Here is a 20282-nt window from a genome sequence, read left to right as displayed (position 1 = left end):
CGAATTCAATTTTGATGTCGACAGTGGATGACTTCATAGCTTCAGGTTGATGGGAGCAGTCGATGATGAATAGTGGGTTGTTGCGAAAGCTGCCAATATCCATCATCGGTTCACTCATAGCTTTATCATAGTAGCTGCGTTGGAAGTTTTCATATGCATAATAGGCTGATGAGTCTAACTTCTTGTCGAAATCCAGATTCCAACGCTCATATGGGTATACTTCAGAGTTCAGAGATAGTCGAATATTATTAATATTCACATGTATGAATTTCGTTACATCTTTTGATATATTTTCGAAATGGTCGGTGTTTTGAAAGCCGATGATGATGTATCGAGGTCTTTCAAGACTGTTGGTCGTCTTCACGGCCCATATATCTGAGGATGTGTCACGAAGTGTGGGTAATTCATAAAGGTCCCACATACGATAAGCCACCTTCACGTTAGCATTATTACCATTTTTATTGATGCGATTCAATAACTTCAGTTTCTGTCGATCTTCCGGCACAATGTGTCTGATTCTCCATTCTATTTTATTGATTTCCAAATCTGCATCGACTTCCCCAATAAATGAATTTTTGAATGATCGTGCTATAATCAAAATGAGCTCCTGTTTTACATTCAGTATCCCCTTATTGTAATCTTCAGCAAAACCCATGAGATACTTCAAGGGTAATTTACCGCTGAATACATTGCTGACAGAATCCAATATATCTTGTTTATTCACATCAAGACCCCATCCTATCGGTAGTAGCGAATTTGCATGTGTTTGTCCAAATGATATCATCGTTTTCATTGTGGTAGTTATGCCGGGTTTTCGAACAACGGCCACTTGCTCTCCACCCATTTCATAGCGAATTTCGTCGAAGAGGAAGGCGAGGGCGTTATTAGATAGGTAGCACTGCTTCGTGGCATCAGATGGTGTGAACTTCCCCTCGATATATATGTAACTATCTGCAATATCGAGTATAAGATCTTGAAAATTGATTGGAATTCTTATTTCATCTGAATTTTTGTAATATGGTGAACCATACGGCTTATATGTATGCTCATGAAGGCTAATGAGGGAATGGTCGAACAGGGGCTCTTCGAACACCTCCAGTTTATCGCTTGTGGTAATGGTCGCCATGTTATTACTATTTTTTATATCGCACCTTCAAGCCAATAGATTTGAGGAAGTTTAAACTACTAGCGCTCAGCCTATATCTTGATCGTTCGGCGGGCATACGTGGAATGAATCGACTTTTAGATTTTTTCTTCTTTAAATGTACATGATTATAGTCTCCACCAAATGCATTACGCTGATTCAACTGCTGCCGCTGCTGCAATCGCTGGATATTGAAGCACAACCCCATTTTTTAGAAACAATTATGGTGAAATCTATAGCTTTATCAATTATTGACATCTGCTCAGCGTTAGGAAATGATAAATAATGAGTTAAAATTTAGTCAACTCCTGCTTTATACTGATTTTTTCACAGATTATCATCGCTCACCATCTTTTTTGCTCAATTGTTTGAATGCTTATCGAGGGTTGTTTTACTATATCAGATTGCATCGATTTGATATCCTTTTCCATATATTCACATTTTTTTACAATTTCCACTAATTTCAGCCCAAGCGTAATGAGATCTTCCCTGACTGATGCGGAATATTTTTCTACTCCATCTAATCTCAAATTGATTTCATCAATATCAGAATCTAATTCTCCTCTGATCTTCGAGATGTAAAAACCAACATATTCCCGATTAACACAATCCGTACTCTCTTTAGGCTCGGCTATATTTTTCAATCGTTTATTTTCCATATCAAAGTTTCCATCGGAAGTCAATTTAAAACCAACTCCAGGTTTTCCTCGCAAAACATTATTTGAAACTGCCTTACTTCTGCGACCAAACTTGTCGATGCTTGCTCCACTCATTTTTGTGATACACTTATGACGGTCGTCGATGTTGTGAATCAACATATGAGAAATGATGATCGTTATAGCCTAATCAATTCCAATTTAACTATTATTTTTTCACCATTGAAATTGATTAGATTACCATTATCATCCAATATGCGTAAAGTGATATTGTCGAGGTACTTACGACCGCCAGGCTGTATTGGCATATAAATAATATTTTGCGGTTCCTTGGTGAGTTTGTAACCGGGCTCTACATCAATATCAAATTCAAAGATGCTATGGATTTCATCACCATTTGAATATGCTCCAGCTGTGACATTACAATCCACACGAATAATTCTCACCTTATTGATATTTACGGGCAATGTTGATTCATGAGTTTCATCGATGCCAAACACATCGGCTTCGAACCCTAAAAGTTCGGCAATACTGTTTTCATGTTTGAGATGGATGTAATATTTCGACCTCATTTCACATTTCAGAGTGTTGTTGTTTGCGTGTAGGAGAAATACTCCATCGATATTCTCCTCAGCTCCATTCTCCAATTGCATTTCTTTGGATTTGATGAATTTTTGAATCACCTTATTGATTTCATCAATTTCATATGCTCCAGGTGGAATTTTTATAATGATAGGAGGTGAGTTAGCTTCTTTAGAATAGGCGATAACATTATTTTTCACATCCACATTGAATATGGAGTTGTAGGAATAGAAACCGTGTAAGCCCAGACCATAATTAGCGCCACTATCCAATTCGATGGGTGGGTAGAAGTTGGCGCTCAACTCGCTAGAGTGCCCCGACAATGAAAACGTGCGTGACATGACTGATGAATTTTCATTGACTCATGTCTTTTTATTGCTGACAGCAGAAATTGTGGAGTAATCGTCGTTTTTTAGGTGGTCTGTCCAGATGATCCATCCCATTATGTGTGACTACATTCACATCATTCACTTTACAATAACAACAGAAAATTTTTCTTGTAGGTGGTCCATCATTCACATCAGAATTATTGCTGCTACCGCTGGAATTATTCTGATGGTCTTCGCAGTACTGATACTTCAAGACATCAATATCATTTTGTAGATTTTGTGGTAACTTATCCCATACAGATGCAATTTCATGCGATGCACACCCAATCAACACCTCTTTCGGCATATCAGCGAGTTGTTCTTTACTCATTTTTCGTAAAGTGCGTACTCTGGAATATGCGATCAATGAATGACTCATCCTCTTGATACTTTCCCTATCCTGTGCTGGTGTTATCTCCATGTCTTGCTCTGTAGAAATTCCAAACACAAATGACCACACCATACTGTGTTGAATTGTTGTTTACGCTCATAGTTATATGTGATAATATTGATAGGATTTGAACCCCTATAAAAATAGTGAATCAATTCTTTTGGAGGGGGTAAATCACCGAAACTATCAAAATATTTCACTGAAGTGTCACATTTTCTGTATGCTACCCAATGTGTCCCTTGACCATGTCGACTATCCAAATTTACTATGGCAGATTCATATCGGAGTGGTCCCGATTTTGGCAAATCGTCACACATATATACCCCCCGAAAATATGGAATCATCATTTTCTCAGCATGATAGTTGAGGTCGATGTTGGAGAGAGCTCTTTGAGGTAGCAAATCTATGAGTTTTTTGAAATTTGAGGTTTCAAATAGACCCCTAATCCTTTACGGTAAGGCTTCAAGTAGATACCGCTTCCTCGTTTACCTAGAGCGATTGCCTCCATGTTTTTATTATGTCGATTTGCCTCACTCAATTGCTCCCTACTCGCTTTCGCTGCTTGTACTGCTTTTGTTATGCCAGCTGTAGCACCGGCTAAACTACCTAGCGCCGATAAACCAGCAAAAATTGGAATGAGTGGTAGTATTCCACCAATTTTAGGAATTGGTATGATTCGCGGTGTGCGAATTTTCTTTTTCCCACCCGCAGCCCGCGTATATTTGCGTGCTGCTTTCAGTGCAATTTCAGCTGCTCTTTTAGAATTTTTGACAACAAATTCACTTCCGCCCGCTTTGTGTAGAACATCACGCACTTTCTTAACGATTCCAGAACCAAAAGCTATCACCTTAGAGTCTTTCAATAGTTTTTTTGATTTTTTTTTTCTTGGTAGGACCTTTTTTTTTCTGTATCCGTGACTGTTTGGATGGTGACTCGCAACCCATACCAAATCGCCGTTTCCCCTTCATTATATTCGTAATCAGCCAAGCGGCTCCTTTCTCTCCAATAGATGCGTCTTTTGCCTTGAATCGATTCCAAGCACTTTCTGCAGGCTCCTGATCTGCTCTGTGTCTAGCTGAAAGATTGTTAGGATTTTGTGAATATGCAATATCGTGTTTTCGACATTCAGAATCCAGTTGATTGACACCCGGATCACCTCTCGCCAATCTTTTCTGCAATTTGGTGCCAGGGCCGCAATACTGATAGCCAGGTAAGTGTAATTCGAAAGGTAGATTATTGATGAGGGAATTGACCAATCCCCTACCAGCTTTATTTGAATGCCACTCAGGAGATCTACATCGGCTCATAACCCCCATTTAAATAAAGGAATCGATATGGAGACCTGCTTATATAGTCTCCAACTGTCATACAATGCGCATACTGAAGCAGAAGCTCCAATTTTCCATCGATAATTTCGATGAAAAAGTGGGTGGTGGATCGGAAAGCGGTGTGAAACAGCGTCATGGATCCTTACTTCCACTATCCATTCGCGGTCTGATTATCGGACCTTCCAATTGCGGCAAGACAAATGTTATGATTTCTCTACTGACTCACCCTCTAGGATTACGATTTGCAAATGTTTATCTTTATTCAAAGTCCCTTTATCAACCCAAATATGAGTATTTACGTGAAGTATTAGCTCCAATTGAAGGGTTGGGATTTTACACTTTCACCAATAATGCAGCTGAAATAGTAGAGCCTTCAGATGCCAGAACCGATTCAATATTCATTTTCGATGATGTGATGTGTGAGAAACAGGATGTTATACGATCATATTTCAGTATGGGTCGTCATAAAAATGTGGATTGCTTCTATCTAGCCCAAACATATTCACGAGTCCCGAAACAATTGATTCGAGATAATGCAAATTTTATTGTGCTGTTCAAACAAGATGATATGAATCTCAATCATATTTTTTCTGACCACGTGTCACCAGATGTGACATACAAGCAATTTAAAGATATGTGTGCGAGATGTTGGGTGGATAAATATGGATTTTTAGTAATTGATAAGGATCGAGAAGTGCAAGATGGACGTTATCGAAAGGGATTTGATGCTTTCATATATCCTTGACGTTCTTGAAACAATTGAATCATTCGAGTGCTAGATAGTGTGGACGACGCTTCATTGTACACATTCTTGAAGTGAATACATTATGGAGGGAAAAAATGATGATGAAATGTGTTTGAAAAGAAAGTTAATTGAAGCAACAGATGCCGTTCGGAAGAAATTCAATTATATCAAGAATAGTCGCTTAGGTGATCAATCAGCACTCGAAAGAATCTATGAGCCAATAATAACACCTTTGAAAGCAATATCTGCCAATACTGGAGGAGCATCTCAAATAAATCAGGTGATGCAGACAACAAAGAGTGCTACACCACTCACCGCCAAAAATATAATTAAAAGTGAGCTAAAAACGAAATTTGAAGAGGCTTTTTCGAAGGATCTTCAAGCTTCTTCATCGACAACTTCAGATTTAGAATCATCTAATGTGCTTGATAATGGTGATGAGGTACAAAAGCACATACAAAAGTTAATATCAGGAAATCCCTCATACGATACCGTCTTTGGAGTACACATGAACACTGAAACGGGAAATTTACAAATGGGTGTAGCTGATGTGGAGTTCATCGATGAGAAAATTGTGTTCAAGAAAAATGGTAAAACTATTGCCACTTATCAGGGTACCCCAAAACTATATAAATTGATATTCATGAAAGTACCATCGGGAAATATCCCCTCTTCCGATATGACCACTTATGGTGATATACTCAAATTAACGAAGGCAGCATATAAATACAATGAAAGAAAACAGGGTCTACTATCAAATAATTGGAAGAAATATCGAGAAATAATCGTACCACTATTATCTAATGGAAACCCACTGCAGAATCCCAGTAGAGAAGGTACCGGTATAATCAAAATACCCACTCAAAAAAAATATATCAGAAATAAGCATATAGATTATGTTTATTGGAATAAACTCGAAGAATTGGTTGATCGCCTTCAATTGCTTTGGAGTTCACGAATGGCTGGACATACCGGGCACGATAATGAAATATTGGCCATAATTGAGGAATTACGTGAAGAAGGATTAGTCTATTGAGCGTAATATAATGAACACAATGTATGAAGCTGACTCAGTTACTCACAGATGATCTAACTATGCATACCACAATTGATAAATTTGGTCGTAGAAGGGGTGGTGTTGGTAAACCACTTGTTGGAAGATCGGGTGTTGGATTCATTCTTACACCACATGGTGATTATGACATTCAGAATAAGCGATTGCAGAATATTGGCGAACCTGTAGACGGTGAAGACTCTGTAACTAAAAGATACGTTGATAATCATATTAAAGAAACCAAGGAATCAACCCTGAACTATTTCGAAGAATTCATTGCGCCAGCGCTACGATACGTCAAAAAAAACATTGATTCAAAAAATACCGAACTGCGAATCATCATTGACAAAAATGCACTCATCACTTCAGCATTAGCTGATCGATTGACTAATATGGAAAAGCGAATTGGTGTTGTAACCGAGTTGGTTGATACTTTTACTGAGCGAGTTATTGAAGTTGAACAGTCAGTTGTTAAACCTGCACGTGAACAGTAGCGAACTGAATTCTCGACTTCATCACTTCGAAGAAGTCATATAGCAGTAATATGAGTGATGCAAAATGGCAGGTTGTGAAGGAAATACATAAGCCGGCGCGTCGAAATTTTCCCCGTCGAAAGACACTAATAAAGGGATTTTATGACTTGTGGCAGATGGATCTGATGGAAATGCAACCATATGCTAAAGAAAATAATGGTTATAGGTACATCCTCATAGTTATCAACTGTTATTCAAAGTATGTATGGTCAAGACCACTGAGAAATAAAACAGCTGATTCAGTTACTGCAGCTATGGCGAGTGTGTTGAAAGATGCGAAGCATGTCCCAAGGAACTTACAATCTGATCACGGTACCGAGTTTTATAATTCAAAATTTTCATCGCTAATGAGAGAGCACCGTATTAATCATTACTCAACATTCAGCACAAAAAAGGCTGCAATTGCGGAAAGAGTCATCAGGACGTTGAAAAGTTGGCTTTATAGGCAATTTTCACTTCAAGGCCATTACAGTTGGTTGAATATTCTTCCTAAAATTACCAGTCGATATAACAACAAAGTTCATCGTACCATTGGTATGAAGCCCGTAGACGTAAAACCATCCACAAAAATGACAGTTTATGCAAGATCAAAGAAGCAGCATGGAAAACGTGAAAAAAAAGAATTCAAAATTGGAGATATGGTGCGAATCAGTAAGTTTAAAAATGCATTCGCCAAAGGTTATACAGCAAATTTCACTACTGAACTTTTTAAAGTTGTGAAAATTAATAGTACAGAGCCTATAACTTATGAGCTAGAAGATGTGAATGGAGATCCGATAAAAGGTTGCTTTTATAAAATGGAATTGAATAAAGCGAGAGATCCCAATACATATTTGGTTGAGCGAGTTTTGAAAAGGAAAGGACGTCGCCTATTTGTGAAGTGGTTGGGATTCTCTGGAGATCATAACTCTTGGATCGATGAAAGTTCATTAGTTTAATTGAAATATTATTGTAGTAAATGGAAAAATAAAGACAATATGATGAAATTGAATTTTTATTATTGAATATTAAAGCAATTTATTTATTCAACATATAATTTCACATGTATTGAATATTGACATTAGCTGTGATGGGTGGCACTGTAACCAATGGAATATATGTCCGAATAGCGTTACCATATATTTCTCGTCTTTTCACCTGATCTTCACTGTTCAAACACCAACAATCCCGGAAGTGAATGTTCTCATCGGGATAGAAATCACCAACATTTTCACATAATATCAATCCACTTCTGCATACGGTACATAAATTGTTCCAACAATCTACTTTATAGTTATCACAACGTAGACAACGTTGAAGTAGTAACTCACAATTTGCTGCACAGTTCACACAAATATTTCTATAAATTCCCATATTGTCACACACGATTCCTATGGAACATTTGCAGCACTGATGGTGGGGGCATACTTCTAGAGTTGAATTATTTGTCGCCTTCGAAACTTTAATTGGACTCGGAACTTGGGTTGGATTTTTCAATACACATCTACGACACAGACCGGTACATGGATTAATATATGCTTCAAGCCAATAACCTTGACAATTACTACACATTATAACTTGATTGACTTTGATTGGATGACCGCGTACTTTCGGTTTTGAATCCCACTCTTTTGGAAAAGGCATATTAGTATTCACTATTGGATGTCGAAATATTCAACTGATGAATTCAAATGTACTCTCATGAACGTCTCTTCCTATTATAAACACATAGAGTGAAAAGAGGAGGGGTGGTGTAGTGGTGGGGTTACCACCTCTACAAGAAAAAAAACATATAAAAATCGACTCGCAACTCTAAACTCCAATTACTATTCACTAGTGCTAGTAGTACCTTTGACGAAACTTATCGAAAAATAAAAAAAAATGAACGCTAAAAAAATCAATGAAGTTTTGATGAGATTGTCTCTCGAAGACGAAAATAATCGGTTTTCTGATGAAGATGATGAACTTCCCCCCAACGACATTATTGATGAAGAGGATGAACTTCCCATCGACGTTATTGAAGAAGAGGATGATATCGTCGAAGGAGGGGATTACATAATCGACATCGTAGATGACATCGACGTAGAAGAAGACGGTGTAGCCATGGTAGATGAGGGTATCGATGTAGAAGAAGACGGTGTAGCCATGGTTGATGAGGGTATCGACGATGACCCGGCGACTGACAATGGGAACATCATTATAGGAAGTCGTTGGTTGAATGTCAGTGATACGGTGGAAAATAATTTAGATTTATATTGTGTAACGGACTCTCATGTTCGTATACGAACCATTGATGATACCATCTACATGTTATGTTGGTGCTGTTTTAGGTTTTATTCCCATCGAAATAATAATGGGGGTGAGTATCAACATATTGATATCCATTACACTATTTCGATGATGGGGATGACGCAAACTTTTTGCGAAGCTTGTGACAGGCCACTGACGAACTTTCGTCGATTGGATGTTTGCATAATTTGTAACCATGTACCCTCACAATGATTTGTTTTAATAAATATTATATATTTTTTATTGTTGTTGTTTTTTTTTGTTTAACACTAAACCTTTTGATGGAAAAAAAACAAATCCTTCTCAAAAAAAAATTATTGACACAAATAGTGGATGAACTGAAGTGTATGGTTAGATATCCAAACTGTTACTAGTTGATTTTGAATATATCTTCCAATGATTCGTTGAATGTATTGGACTTCTCTATTTTTTTTTCTATCAGATATGAGTGATACATATGGGTAATTAGCTTTAAAAAAAATATTGGGTTAGGTTGAACACTGCCCCAAACCACGCAGTATTCCGTGTGCACCAACCAAATTATGTGCACTCCGAGAAAACTAACCTAACCCAACCATTTTAATCGTCATCTATAATGATTATGTCAGGATCCGGAGAGTCGGGTATCTCGAGGGGGTCATCGAATTGATTTTGTTCTCCGACTTGATCATCCAAATACGGCTCCATAATGTCGGGGCTGGGTGATTCTTCCCGAACTATCAGAAAAAACTCGTTCATCACCCCAAAGTCGGCATCTGGATCCATTGGGTCATCAAATTGGCCATACTCATCAGCTTCATATTCGAAATAACGTCGTTCCTCATTCAAATCAATGGTGGTATCTGAATACCCATCGAAGTCGTCCGGACACGTTGAAGTGATATCTTGCACTTGGATATCTCCATAGGACGAACTCTCGGGAGAATCGACATGAGGCTCACTTGAGGAATCAGCTTCCTGCACAATTGGAGTTACTCGATTCATGATGAGTGAACAAGTCTATGAGTTATTGAGAATGCAACCTTTTATATATGATTTGTAGAAGGAGGGAGAGTGGAGGGGGTGATGGAGGGGGTGATGGAGGGAGTAGAAGTATTTGTTAAATGAATCATAATATGAGGGATGAAAATGAAAAACAGATGTGCTCAGCTTCGCTCCGCTTCGCTCCGCTCCGCTTAGAAAATTTTTCGACCCGCCAATTGAATTAATTCGCGATCGCCGTTGAAATTATTCTGCGGATTCGCGAATTTGTGGTCACGGCCACGGATCCGCGGATAGCCCGCCGATAAAACCGCGGGTCCGCGGCCTTGGCCGCGGACCCGCGGTTTTATCGGCGGATTATCCGCGGATCCGCGGCCGCGGCCGCGGATCCGCGACTTTATCCGTGGATAATTTTAATTCGCGGCCGCGAATTAATTTAATTCGCGGGTCGAAAAATTTTCTAAGCGGAGCGGAGCGAAGCGGAGCGAAGCTGAGCACATCTGTTTTTCATTTTCATCCCTCATATTATGATTCATTTAACAAATACTTCTACTCCCTCCATCACCCCCTCCATCACCCCCTCCACTCTCCCTCCTTCTACAAATCATATATAAAAGGTTGCATTCTCAATAACTCATAGACTTGTTCACTCATCATGAATCGAGTAACTCCAATTGTGCAGGAAGCTGATTCCTCAAGTGAGCCTCATGTCGATTCTCCCGAGAGTTCGTCCTATGGAGATATCCAAGTGCAAGATATCACTTCAACGTGTCCGGACGACTTCGATGGGTATTCAGATACCACCATTGATTTGAATGAGGAACGACGTTATTTCGAATATGAAGCTGATGAGTATGGCCAATTTGATGACCCAATGGATCCAGATGCCGACTTTGGGGTGATGAACGAGTTTTTTCTGATAGTTCGGGAAGAATCACCCAGCCCCGACATTATGGAGCCGTATTTGGATGATCAAGTCGGAGAACAAAATCAATTCGATGACCCCCTCGAGATACCCGACTCTCCGGATCCTGACATAATCATTATAGATGACGATTAAAATGGTTGGGTTAGGTTAGTTTTCTCGGAGTGCACATAATTTGGTTGGTGCACACGGAATACTGCGTGGTTTGGGGCAGTGTTCAACCTAACCCAATATTTTTTTTAAAGCTAATTACCCATATGTATCACTCATATCTGATAGAAAAAAAAATAGAGAAGTCCAATACATTCAACGAATCATTGGAAGATATATTCAAAATCAACTAGTAACAGTTTGGATATCTAACCATACACTTCAGTTCATCCACTATTTGTGTCAATAATTTTTTTTTGAGAAGGATTTGTTTTTTTTCCATCAAAAGGTTTAGTGTTAAACAAAAAAAAACAACAACAATAAAAAATATATAATATTTATTAAAACAAATCATTGTGAGGGTACATGGTTACAAATTATGCAAACATCCAATCGACGAAAGTTCGTCAGTGGCCTGTCACAAGCTTCGCAAAAAGTTTGCGTCATCCCCATCATCGAAATAGTGTAATGGATATCAATATGTTGATACTCACCCCCATTATTATTTCGATGGGAATAAAACCTAAAACAGCACCAACATAACATGTAGATGGTATCATCAATGGTTCGTATACGAACATGAGAGTCCGTTACACAATATAAATCTAAATTATTTTCCACCGTATCACTGACATTCAACCAACGACTTCCTATAATGATGTTCCCATTGTCAGTCGCCGGGTCATCGTCGATACCCTCATCAACCATGGCTACACCGTCTTCTTCTACATCGATACCCTCATCTACCATGGCTACACCGTCTTCTTCTACGTCGATGTCATCTACGATGTCGATTATGTAATCCCCTCCTTCGACGATATCATCCTCTTCTTCAATAACGTCGATGGGAAGTTCATCCTCTTCATCAATAATGTCGTTGGGGGGAAGTTCATCATCTTCATCAGAAAACCGATTATTTTCGTCTTCGAGAGACAATCTCATCAAAACTTCATTGATTTTTTTAGCGTTCATTTTTTTTTATTTTTCGATAAGTTTCGTCAAAGGTACTACTAGCACTAGTGAATAGTAATTGGAGTTTAGAGTTGCGAGTCGATTTTTATATGTTTTTTTTCTTGTAGAGGTGGTAACCCCACCACTACACCACCCCTCCTCTTTTCACTCTATGTGTTTATAATAGGAAGAGACGTTCATGAGAGTACATTTGAATTCATCAGTTGAATATTTCGACATCCAATAGTGAATACTAATATGCCTTTTCCAAAAGAGTGGGATTCAAAACCGAAAGTACGCGGTCATCCAATCAAAGTCAATCAAGTTATAATGTGTAGTAATTGTCAAGGTTATTGGCTTGAAGCATATATTAATCCATGTACCGGTCTGTGTCGTAGATGTGTATTGAAAAATCCAACCCAAGTTCCGAGTCCAATTAAAGTTTCGAAGGCGACAAATAATTCAACTCTAGAAGTATGCCCCCACCATCAGTGCTGCAAATGTTCCATAGGAATCGTGTGTGACAATATGGGAATTTATAGAAATATTTGTGTGAACTGTGCAGCAAATTGTGAGTTACTACTTCAACGTTGTCTACGTTGTGATAACTATAAAGTAGATTGTTGGAACAATTTATGTATAAAACCGCGGGTCCGCGGCCAAGGCCGCGGACCCGCACAGTTACCGCACAGTTAACAATACCTTAGGAGTTGAGAATATGTAGTTTATTCCCAGATATCGTACATCACATGTATATATTAAGTAAAACATCACATATATATGAAATAAACCCTGCGGTCAACCGCACAGTTAACAATACCTTAGGAGTTGAGAATATGTAGTTTATTCCCAGATATCGTACATCACATGTATATATTAAGTAAAACATCACATATATATGAAATAAAATACACTATTTTCTCTATGGATCATCATCAATTGGTTCTTTTTGCAATCCGCTCAGGAGAAAAATTTCACCTAAACTGACCTAACCTAACCAACTGTATGCAATCATTCATATTCACATCTACTTATTCGAACACACTAAATGATAGTTACTTCCATTATTCATCTATTCTTTCCTGTTTTTTTTCATTAGCTAGCTGCCACACCCTTATAAACGACAACCATCAGAAGTCGCAACTTGTGTGAGCTAATGACTAATGATGTAACGTCTATTTGTTGAACTACTCTAATGAATAATTTCTTTCATTATTTATATATGGAAACGTCACATTCGAATTGAATGATGCTGAGGGATGGGGCAAGGTTTTTAGCTTCTTTATTATTAATCAAACTCATTAGTTTTACCATACAAAGTTTATTTCTCCTAGATCTTATTTTGCACTAACTCATATTGCAAATAATTACTAACATAGATTGTACTATTTCTATGGTTAATTTCTACATGCTAAATATGGCTAGAACATGACTAGATAAAAGGAATAAATACTGCCCCAACCTCGCAGTATTCTGTGTGCAACAACCAAAGTATATGCACTCCTTTCAATTCCTTGTTTATTTTTTATTTAATTTCATCATGAAAAAAATTACAACCTTAAAATTTACATGCAAAAAATATTTTATAAACAACTTAAATATATCTTAAAATTAACATGCACTACATATATACATATATTTACAAATCCATCGGTAAGCCGGCAATCATGTCCTTCCATCGCCGCACCCGAGGCTCGTACTTCTCAATGTAAGCCACTAGCTCGCCTTCAAGTTGATCTTCTTTGCGAAGATCCGCTTCAATGCGAGACAGCTGCTTATCTAATTCCCGCTTCTGAGCCTGAATGCCTTCAATTTTTGCACTCATGGCTCGGCGGCGGGAATCGCACTCACCTCGACGCTGTCGCTTCTTGCTCAATTCATCCATCACAGATCGCATGTATGAGAAAGAATTAACAACTTTCTGGTCCTCACATGTGCTCTGTGACAGAGGAACTTCCGCAGCGACCTCTCGTGTGGGCGAAGGAATGTTTTCCTCAGGGAGGGCTGGTGAGGTTGATCTCCCATCCTGATGTAAAGGAGACGGGCTAGCTTCCCGATGGACATCTACAACCACTTGCACCTGGTGGACGGGTGCTACAAGGGAGGATGGTCCAGCTTTAGATATTTCCGAAGAACGGGTTGCTTCCGGCCAAGCTCTAATGGCCGTGTTTCTTTCACACCTTTTTCTGAAGACGCTCAGTTTATCGCCCTTCCTCCGGATTGATGGCTTCGACTTCGACTTCGCGGATGGTGGTTTCGTCTTCTTGGAACTCCGCTCTTCAGACTTCACCACCTTGTTGTTGGCCCGTATCCGCTTCTTCGGGTTTTCAAACTCATCCTCGGAGTCGATCTGGGATAACACACCAGGTAGCTGTGCCAACATCACATCTTCCACATCCGATAGATCTAGAAGATCTGGCAGTGGTTCCTCCAAGTTTGGATTCAACGTCTCCAACAACCCTTCCAAACTCTGAGACGACGGTACCGCCTCGATGGATAGGTCCATCATTGATTCCGCTTCCTGGTCTGGGTTGAAATCACGAAAGAGGGACTTGACATTGGAAGTCGTCGTCGTCGGAGCCATCGTTGCCATCTGGGTCCTAGGTGGCTGGATCACCACGTCCTGATGGACAACCACCCTCCTGCGCATGGCTTCATCTAGCTGGGCTTCAGATAGCGGGGTTCCAGCCATTAACCCCTTCCTGCGCATGATCTCCCTCTCTTGGGCTTCAGTACGAATGGTTCCATCCATCAGGGCAGCTCGTAAGAAAGACATGCTTCTGAAAAAAATAAAATATAAGTCAATACAATATATATATATATATAGTTATTGAAATTATGAACTTACATTGAATCGAAAAAATTTCCACTGGAAGCAGGTTGGCTCGACTGGGCACTGGAGGTAAGTTCACTCGAAGGACTACTGCAAGCGAATGATTTACTCTGGCCTCCTCTCGCATTTTAAAAGAATAAGCTCCACCCACTTCCCTCTCTACAACCCCACCATCAGTTGTGCACTGTGTGGGGGTTGTGGTGGGGGTGAAGTGGGAGAGAACGATAACATTCATTAACTATATTCAATTGGTATGAATTTTCCAATTATTGTTGAACATTAAAAAAATAGGTATATATATTTTTAATATTCAATTAGTCAATTGCTCTTCCAATAATTTAATGAGTAGATCTAATTTTCCATTGCCGACATTGCTTTCATCTTTCAACACTTCCAAAAAAATTCTGAAATTCTGATTGGGGGATGTTTGATAAAACTCAATGTCGTTATGTCCCCAAGGTAATGTCTTGGTGGTATTAGGTATTATGAACCTTTTATCATCCTTATGTGATAGAGCAACTTTATTGCACATCAATGTATATACTTCATGTAAATCACTTCGAAATATATTCATCTTTCGCAATATTGTACCACCTGTTTCAACAATCTTTATGTAATCATCAACTGATATTTGATTTCTTATAACGGATTTTTTGATACCTTTTGCCTTCTTTATTTCATCTGATACACTTTGAACGTGATAAGCTTTGGCACCTGTGCCGTGGAAACTAATGATGGGATCACTCGGGAGTTCATCCTTCATCTTTCCAAGTATCGATTTCGTTACTGGCACATTGAATTTATTATTCATCACATAGTTGGAAGTGTCAAATTTATCAATGTTCTCACTCATGAAATCATAGAAATTATCAGTCATTATTTTCAATATCAAAGAATCCGTATCGGTATATAGAAGAGAAGCTTGAGATCCGTAATGCTTTTTGATGACGTCATAGAAAAAGTCGTAGATAACAGTTTTCGACATATCCAATATGCAAAATCCCAGATATAATGGTTTATTGTAGCAAACCTTAACTCTACCCATATGAATGGCGACAAAGTCTTCCGAAAATATAGATAATGTTTTGAAATTGGGACGAGCTATAAGAGCGTTGGCACCCATACCTCTTCTTATAGATTCCCAATGTGTAACAATGCGAATGTCTCTTCTATTATTAACATTCTCCATTGTTTTACCATATATGGAATTCACGTTTAGTTTGAAATAGTTCTTCTCAAACTTATTCTTGGCATTATTTCTTAGGGTTGTATTCAAATCAATATATTTCTTCAACCATGGTGATTGATTGAATCTGAGAATTCTATGAGTTCTCATCACCATCAAACCATTACGAACCGCCTGTTTCAAATTTCTATAGTGAACAATATATTTTTTTTTATCATTCAAATTCGGTATGAGTTTGGGTATTTTAGACTTTGAACCAGGTGGTATAATGCTCTCCACCAAAAATGGCAAATCTGAATGTAAATCGTGCAATTCTATAGGATAGTGCACATCTACTTCAAGAATGTATCCTTGACAGCCATCATCTGGGATGCTATTGATATCTAGCTGACTTATTTCATCGGCGGTCAACCAAGTGAATCCGTCAACAGGTAGTGATTGACACATACTATGGCCATATAGATTGGTTGCATCCAAATACATTATGAAGGATGAAGGTTCGTTGGGATTATAATTCGGAAGAAATTGATTATTTGCAATATGCTTCCTTTCCGAACATTGGCTAACACCGCCGCGTATACCATTTTGGAAAAAATGCACCATATCGATATCAGTTAGTAATTCTAACTCGACCCCTGTAAACTTCAACATAGCATCCCAAGATAGACCTGGAGATGTGAAATAATGAGCAGGATCCAATTTGTATGTACCCAAACTCATATTTCTGAAATTTTCAAAAATATCACACAACAACAGAACATCAGATTTCAAGTAAATGTCAGAATATTCACCTAAATCCCGACAATTGAACATGCCCCATACCTGTTTCACTCTATCATAATCCTCATCAGAAATATGCTTCTCATTCAGTTTATCATAAAAGTCCAACTTCGATGGTATACTTGAATAATTCAATTTATCCAAACAATCGATAAAGTTATAAGGAAAAACACCTTTCTGCCTCATTAGCTGAAATTTATCATTTTCTGGAAAATATTTTTTAGTTTCAACAAAATGTTTTTCATCCAAATTATCACCCAACTCTTGTAGAGATGCAGCCAAAAATTTGAAGCTGTCCACAAATCTCAATTTCAAATATTTTTTTTTTATTTGACCATTTCGATACAATGTATTTTCCATGAATAGATGTTTCGTGAAAGAAACATATTTCTCTTTAGTTTGAGCGATGACATCAACTTTATTTTTATCGGTACATAACTCCTTTATGAATAAGTGGCAGTCATACCCGCTGAGATTATGGAAAATGATTGGAATGAATTCGGGCAATTTGAAATTGAGATTACAAATGGAATGAGTAGCTCCATTTCTTTTTTTCCCCGTTAGATGGCAATGATCACGTACTTTAATATCACCCTCTTCAAATTTATTTCCACATATCCCACATGTGGTGGCAATATTGAAGTCATGCTCTTCCTCAGCAGTCAAAGGACTCATCGGAACCACATTTTTCAAATATTTGTGATAAATATTGGTTACGTCAGCCTCCAAGTTTGAAACAAATACTTTAGCTGCATCAGCACCTCTGTATAATACAAATTTGGAGATTGAATCATCGAAAGAACACTTTATGATATATGAGAAAGCATATGGTTCATGAAGATAAGTTTTATTTGTGAAAGAGTGTGCAGGATTTGGTTCATTTGTGTGCACTGGTTTCAAAATAGATTCAAAATCAGCATACACAACGAATGGAACTTTCAATTGTTTTTCGAAATTTTCAAATTTCAAAATATTTTCAGGTACACATTTACCAAATTTGTCAATTCTTAAATTAGTGTTCGGTGTTGTTGTTGATATGTGATTACAATCATTTAACTGGTGTCGCAATAAAGCCCGCTCATCGCTAAAGTACAATAAACAACCATCACAAAAATATTTTTTGTGGTGGTGTGCAGATATTTGGGATGATACTAGTCTCGATAAATCCTTTATCCAACAATAATGACTATTACCAGATTCGTCTGTGATATTCAATAGATTCACGTGACTGTTAAGCCTAGATTTTGAATAATGTAATGGGCCTACAACTTCATATTCGATTTTGCCATTTTTGAAAGTGTTCTCCAACCCATAAACATTGATAGAGCAATTATTCATAACCTCAAATTTAGGGATATCTTTCAACTTAACTGGAAATTCCATACCTGCTACATTCAATACGGTTGAAAAGTGCGGGTATGACGAAAGTTCACACACTCTCGCACTGGCAGGATATAAAGCTGAAGTCACAGCCCATGCAAAGCAGTAATGGTCCTGATTCACAACATTCACCACACTTTTCTTGGACTCGATGAATTTGGGAAGTTTGATGTAAGAAGATCCACCAAGGGGGCTAAACTTATTAACATTCACCTCCAAATACAAAATTTTCTCAATTGTCCAACCTGAAAACAGAGATTATTTTTCGACACACTCAATTGATGATGTTTAGAATAGATCACATACCTGAATCTCGATGTTGAAATTCCATCGCTTGGGCAGTCAAACTATCAGCAAAATTGTTATATACCACATTCAAATCATTCGATTGATCAATAACTTGATTGGAACTATTGAATGCTTTAACATCACAGTACTCTTTAGTTTGTAGATTGTAGCGCCCAAACACCTCCATATTCACTTTCACAATTTTATGAATGACCAACACTTCTTCCAGTAGTTTCAATACTTTCTGCTTCAATTCATTGAAGAATGTGTTGTAATCCATATGGTGATTTTGACTATCCACCCTATAGCTCACAATTCTACACTTGAACGCTGTGCCTACAATTTTAACACCTTCCCCATAATGCACACATGCATTCGTTCTATGGTGCAAAGTTCTACGATGTACATTCATCTGATCACTTGAAATTGTCAAATTGCAGCACTGGCATGTCTGCATTACCGGAGGTGCTGGGGGGTTTAACCTCATCCTCTTCGGAGTTGATGCTTCTCCATCATTCTCAGTTGATGGTCCTCCATAACTCATCAACGTACATGAATCGCGCTGATGACGACGCAGGTTGTCACTGCGTGTGAAATTTTTCCCACATTCGTTGCACATATACATTTTGTATGAAATTATATGAACCACAAGATTAGGAGGAGAATGCGAACTGAGTGAAACATTCACATCGCACTCCCGTTAAAAGTATTCCCCCCCACCACTACATGTTCAAGGTTATATGACATGCATATATATCAAGGTTGTAAGATGCTCTCCAAGGTTGAACCTCAAGGTCACATATTAGGAATAGCTTGAATTCTCAAGTTCAAATTTCATGTTCGAAGTTATATAGCATACACATAGCTCAAGGTTGATCTTGAAGGTAAAGCACAAGTTCAGAGTCATGTATTGCAGATATAATGGATAAAATGAAGATCATATGATGTGACAAGGTTTAACATCGAGGTCACGTATTGAGCAAGGATAAATCTCAAGGTCGAATCGCATGGTCATATTGAACGTGCATAATGCAAGATCATGAGGTATCTTTCAAGACCAAACTTCAAGGTCACATATCGAGGAACAGACTCAAATCTCAAGGTCGACACCTATGATCAAGGTCATATCATCTGACATGTAACTGAAGGTCATATGACGTCATTCAAGGACAAGGTCAAATGGTGGGGGGAGGTCCTCAAGCGGCCTTAGACAACTACTAATCAATGAAGAATCTGCAGGAATGTTATGCAAGGCAAACTGAATAGTTCAACCTAAAAAAGTTACTGTGTAATGTAATCCACTAAAGACTCCAATGAGTCAGTAACTTGAAAAAGGTTAAGATTCTATACTTAGCTTTCTTTGGATTTTGATGTTTCGAAAAATATTCTTTTACAAAACCCACAAAAAAATAATTTGTGAACTAAGCCTCAACTGAAAATACTTATATTTCTTGTGATACACTTCAAAAAAATGGAGTGTCTAGAAGTCATATTCAATAATCTACATGATTATGGGATATTTTCTGAGAATTCAGTTGTCATTCATATTTCGTAGGAGGTGTGACAGGTGGTCGACAGAAAAACGAATTTTTAAAAAGATTTTTTAGCAGATTATCAAATATGATATCTAGACGTTTCATTATTTTGACGTGTGTCGATGTAAATATAGGTATTTCCGTTTGAAGCTTTGTTCAGGAATGAACTTTTTTTGGGTTTAGAAACTAGAAAAGAATTATTTC

The 20282-nt window shown here is 38.0% G+C and overlaps 2 protein-coding genes across 2 annotated transcripts; both read right to left on the bottom strand.

Moving 5' to 3' along the window:
* Nucleotides 1–12867: 12867 nt before the first annotated feature.
* Nucleotides 12868–14993, bottom strand: LOC141487054 (uncharacterized). The gene is made up of 2 exons (XM_074185859.1): nucleotides 14925–14993; nucleotides 12868–14856 (listed from the first exon to the last, which is right to left on the bottom strand). Exon 2 carries the CDS (start codon nucleotides 14850–14852, stop codon nucleotides 13716–13718), a length of 1137 nt encoding a protein of 378 aa, XP_074041960.1. The 5' UTR covers nucleotides 14853–14856; nucleotides 14925–14993; the 3' UTR covers nucleotides 12868–13715.
* LOC141487053 (uncharacterized) lies at nucleotides 14991–19755 on the bottom strand. Its single transcript, XM_074185858.1, has 2 exons — nucleotides 18562–19755; nucleotides 14991–18500 (listed from the first exon to the last, which is right to left on the bottom strand). Exons 1-2 carry the CDS (start codon nucleotides 19166–19168, stop codon nucleotides 15220–15222), a joined length of 3888 nt encoding a protein of 1295 aa, XP_074041959.1. The 5' UTR covers nucleotides 19169–19755; the 3' UTR covers nucleotides 14991–15219.
* Between the last annotated feature and the right edge of the window lie 527 nt (nucleotides 19756–20282).

This window comes from Leptinotarsa decemlineata, unplaced genomic scaffold (genome assembly GCF_025532065.1).
Source record: "Leptinotarsa decemlineata unplaced genomic scaffold, Ldec_3_MD MMD2_tig00078360_RagTag_RagTag, whole genome shotgun sequence".
Classification (NCBI taxonomy): domain Eukaryota; kingdom Metazoa; phylum Arthropoda; class Insecta; order Coleoptera; family Chrysomelidae; genus Leptinotarsa; species Leptinotarsa decemlineata.
This window is presented reverse-complemented; position numbering and strand designations above follow the sequence as displayed.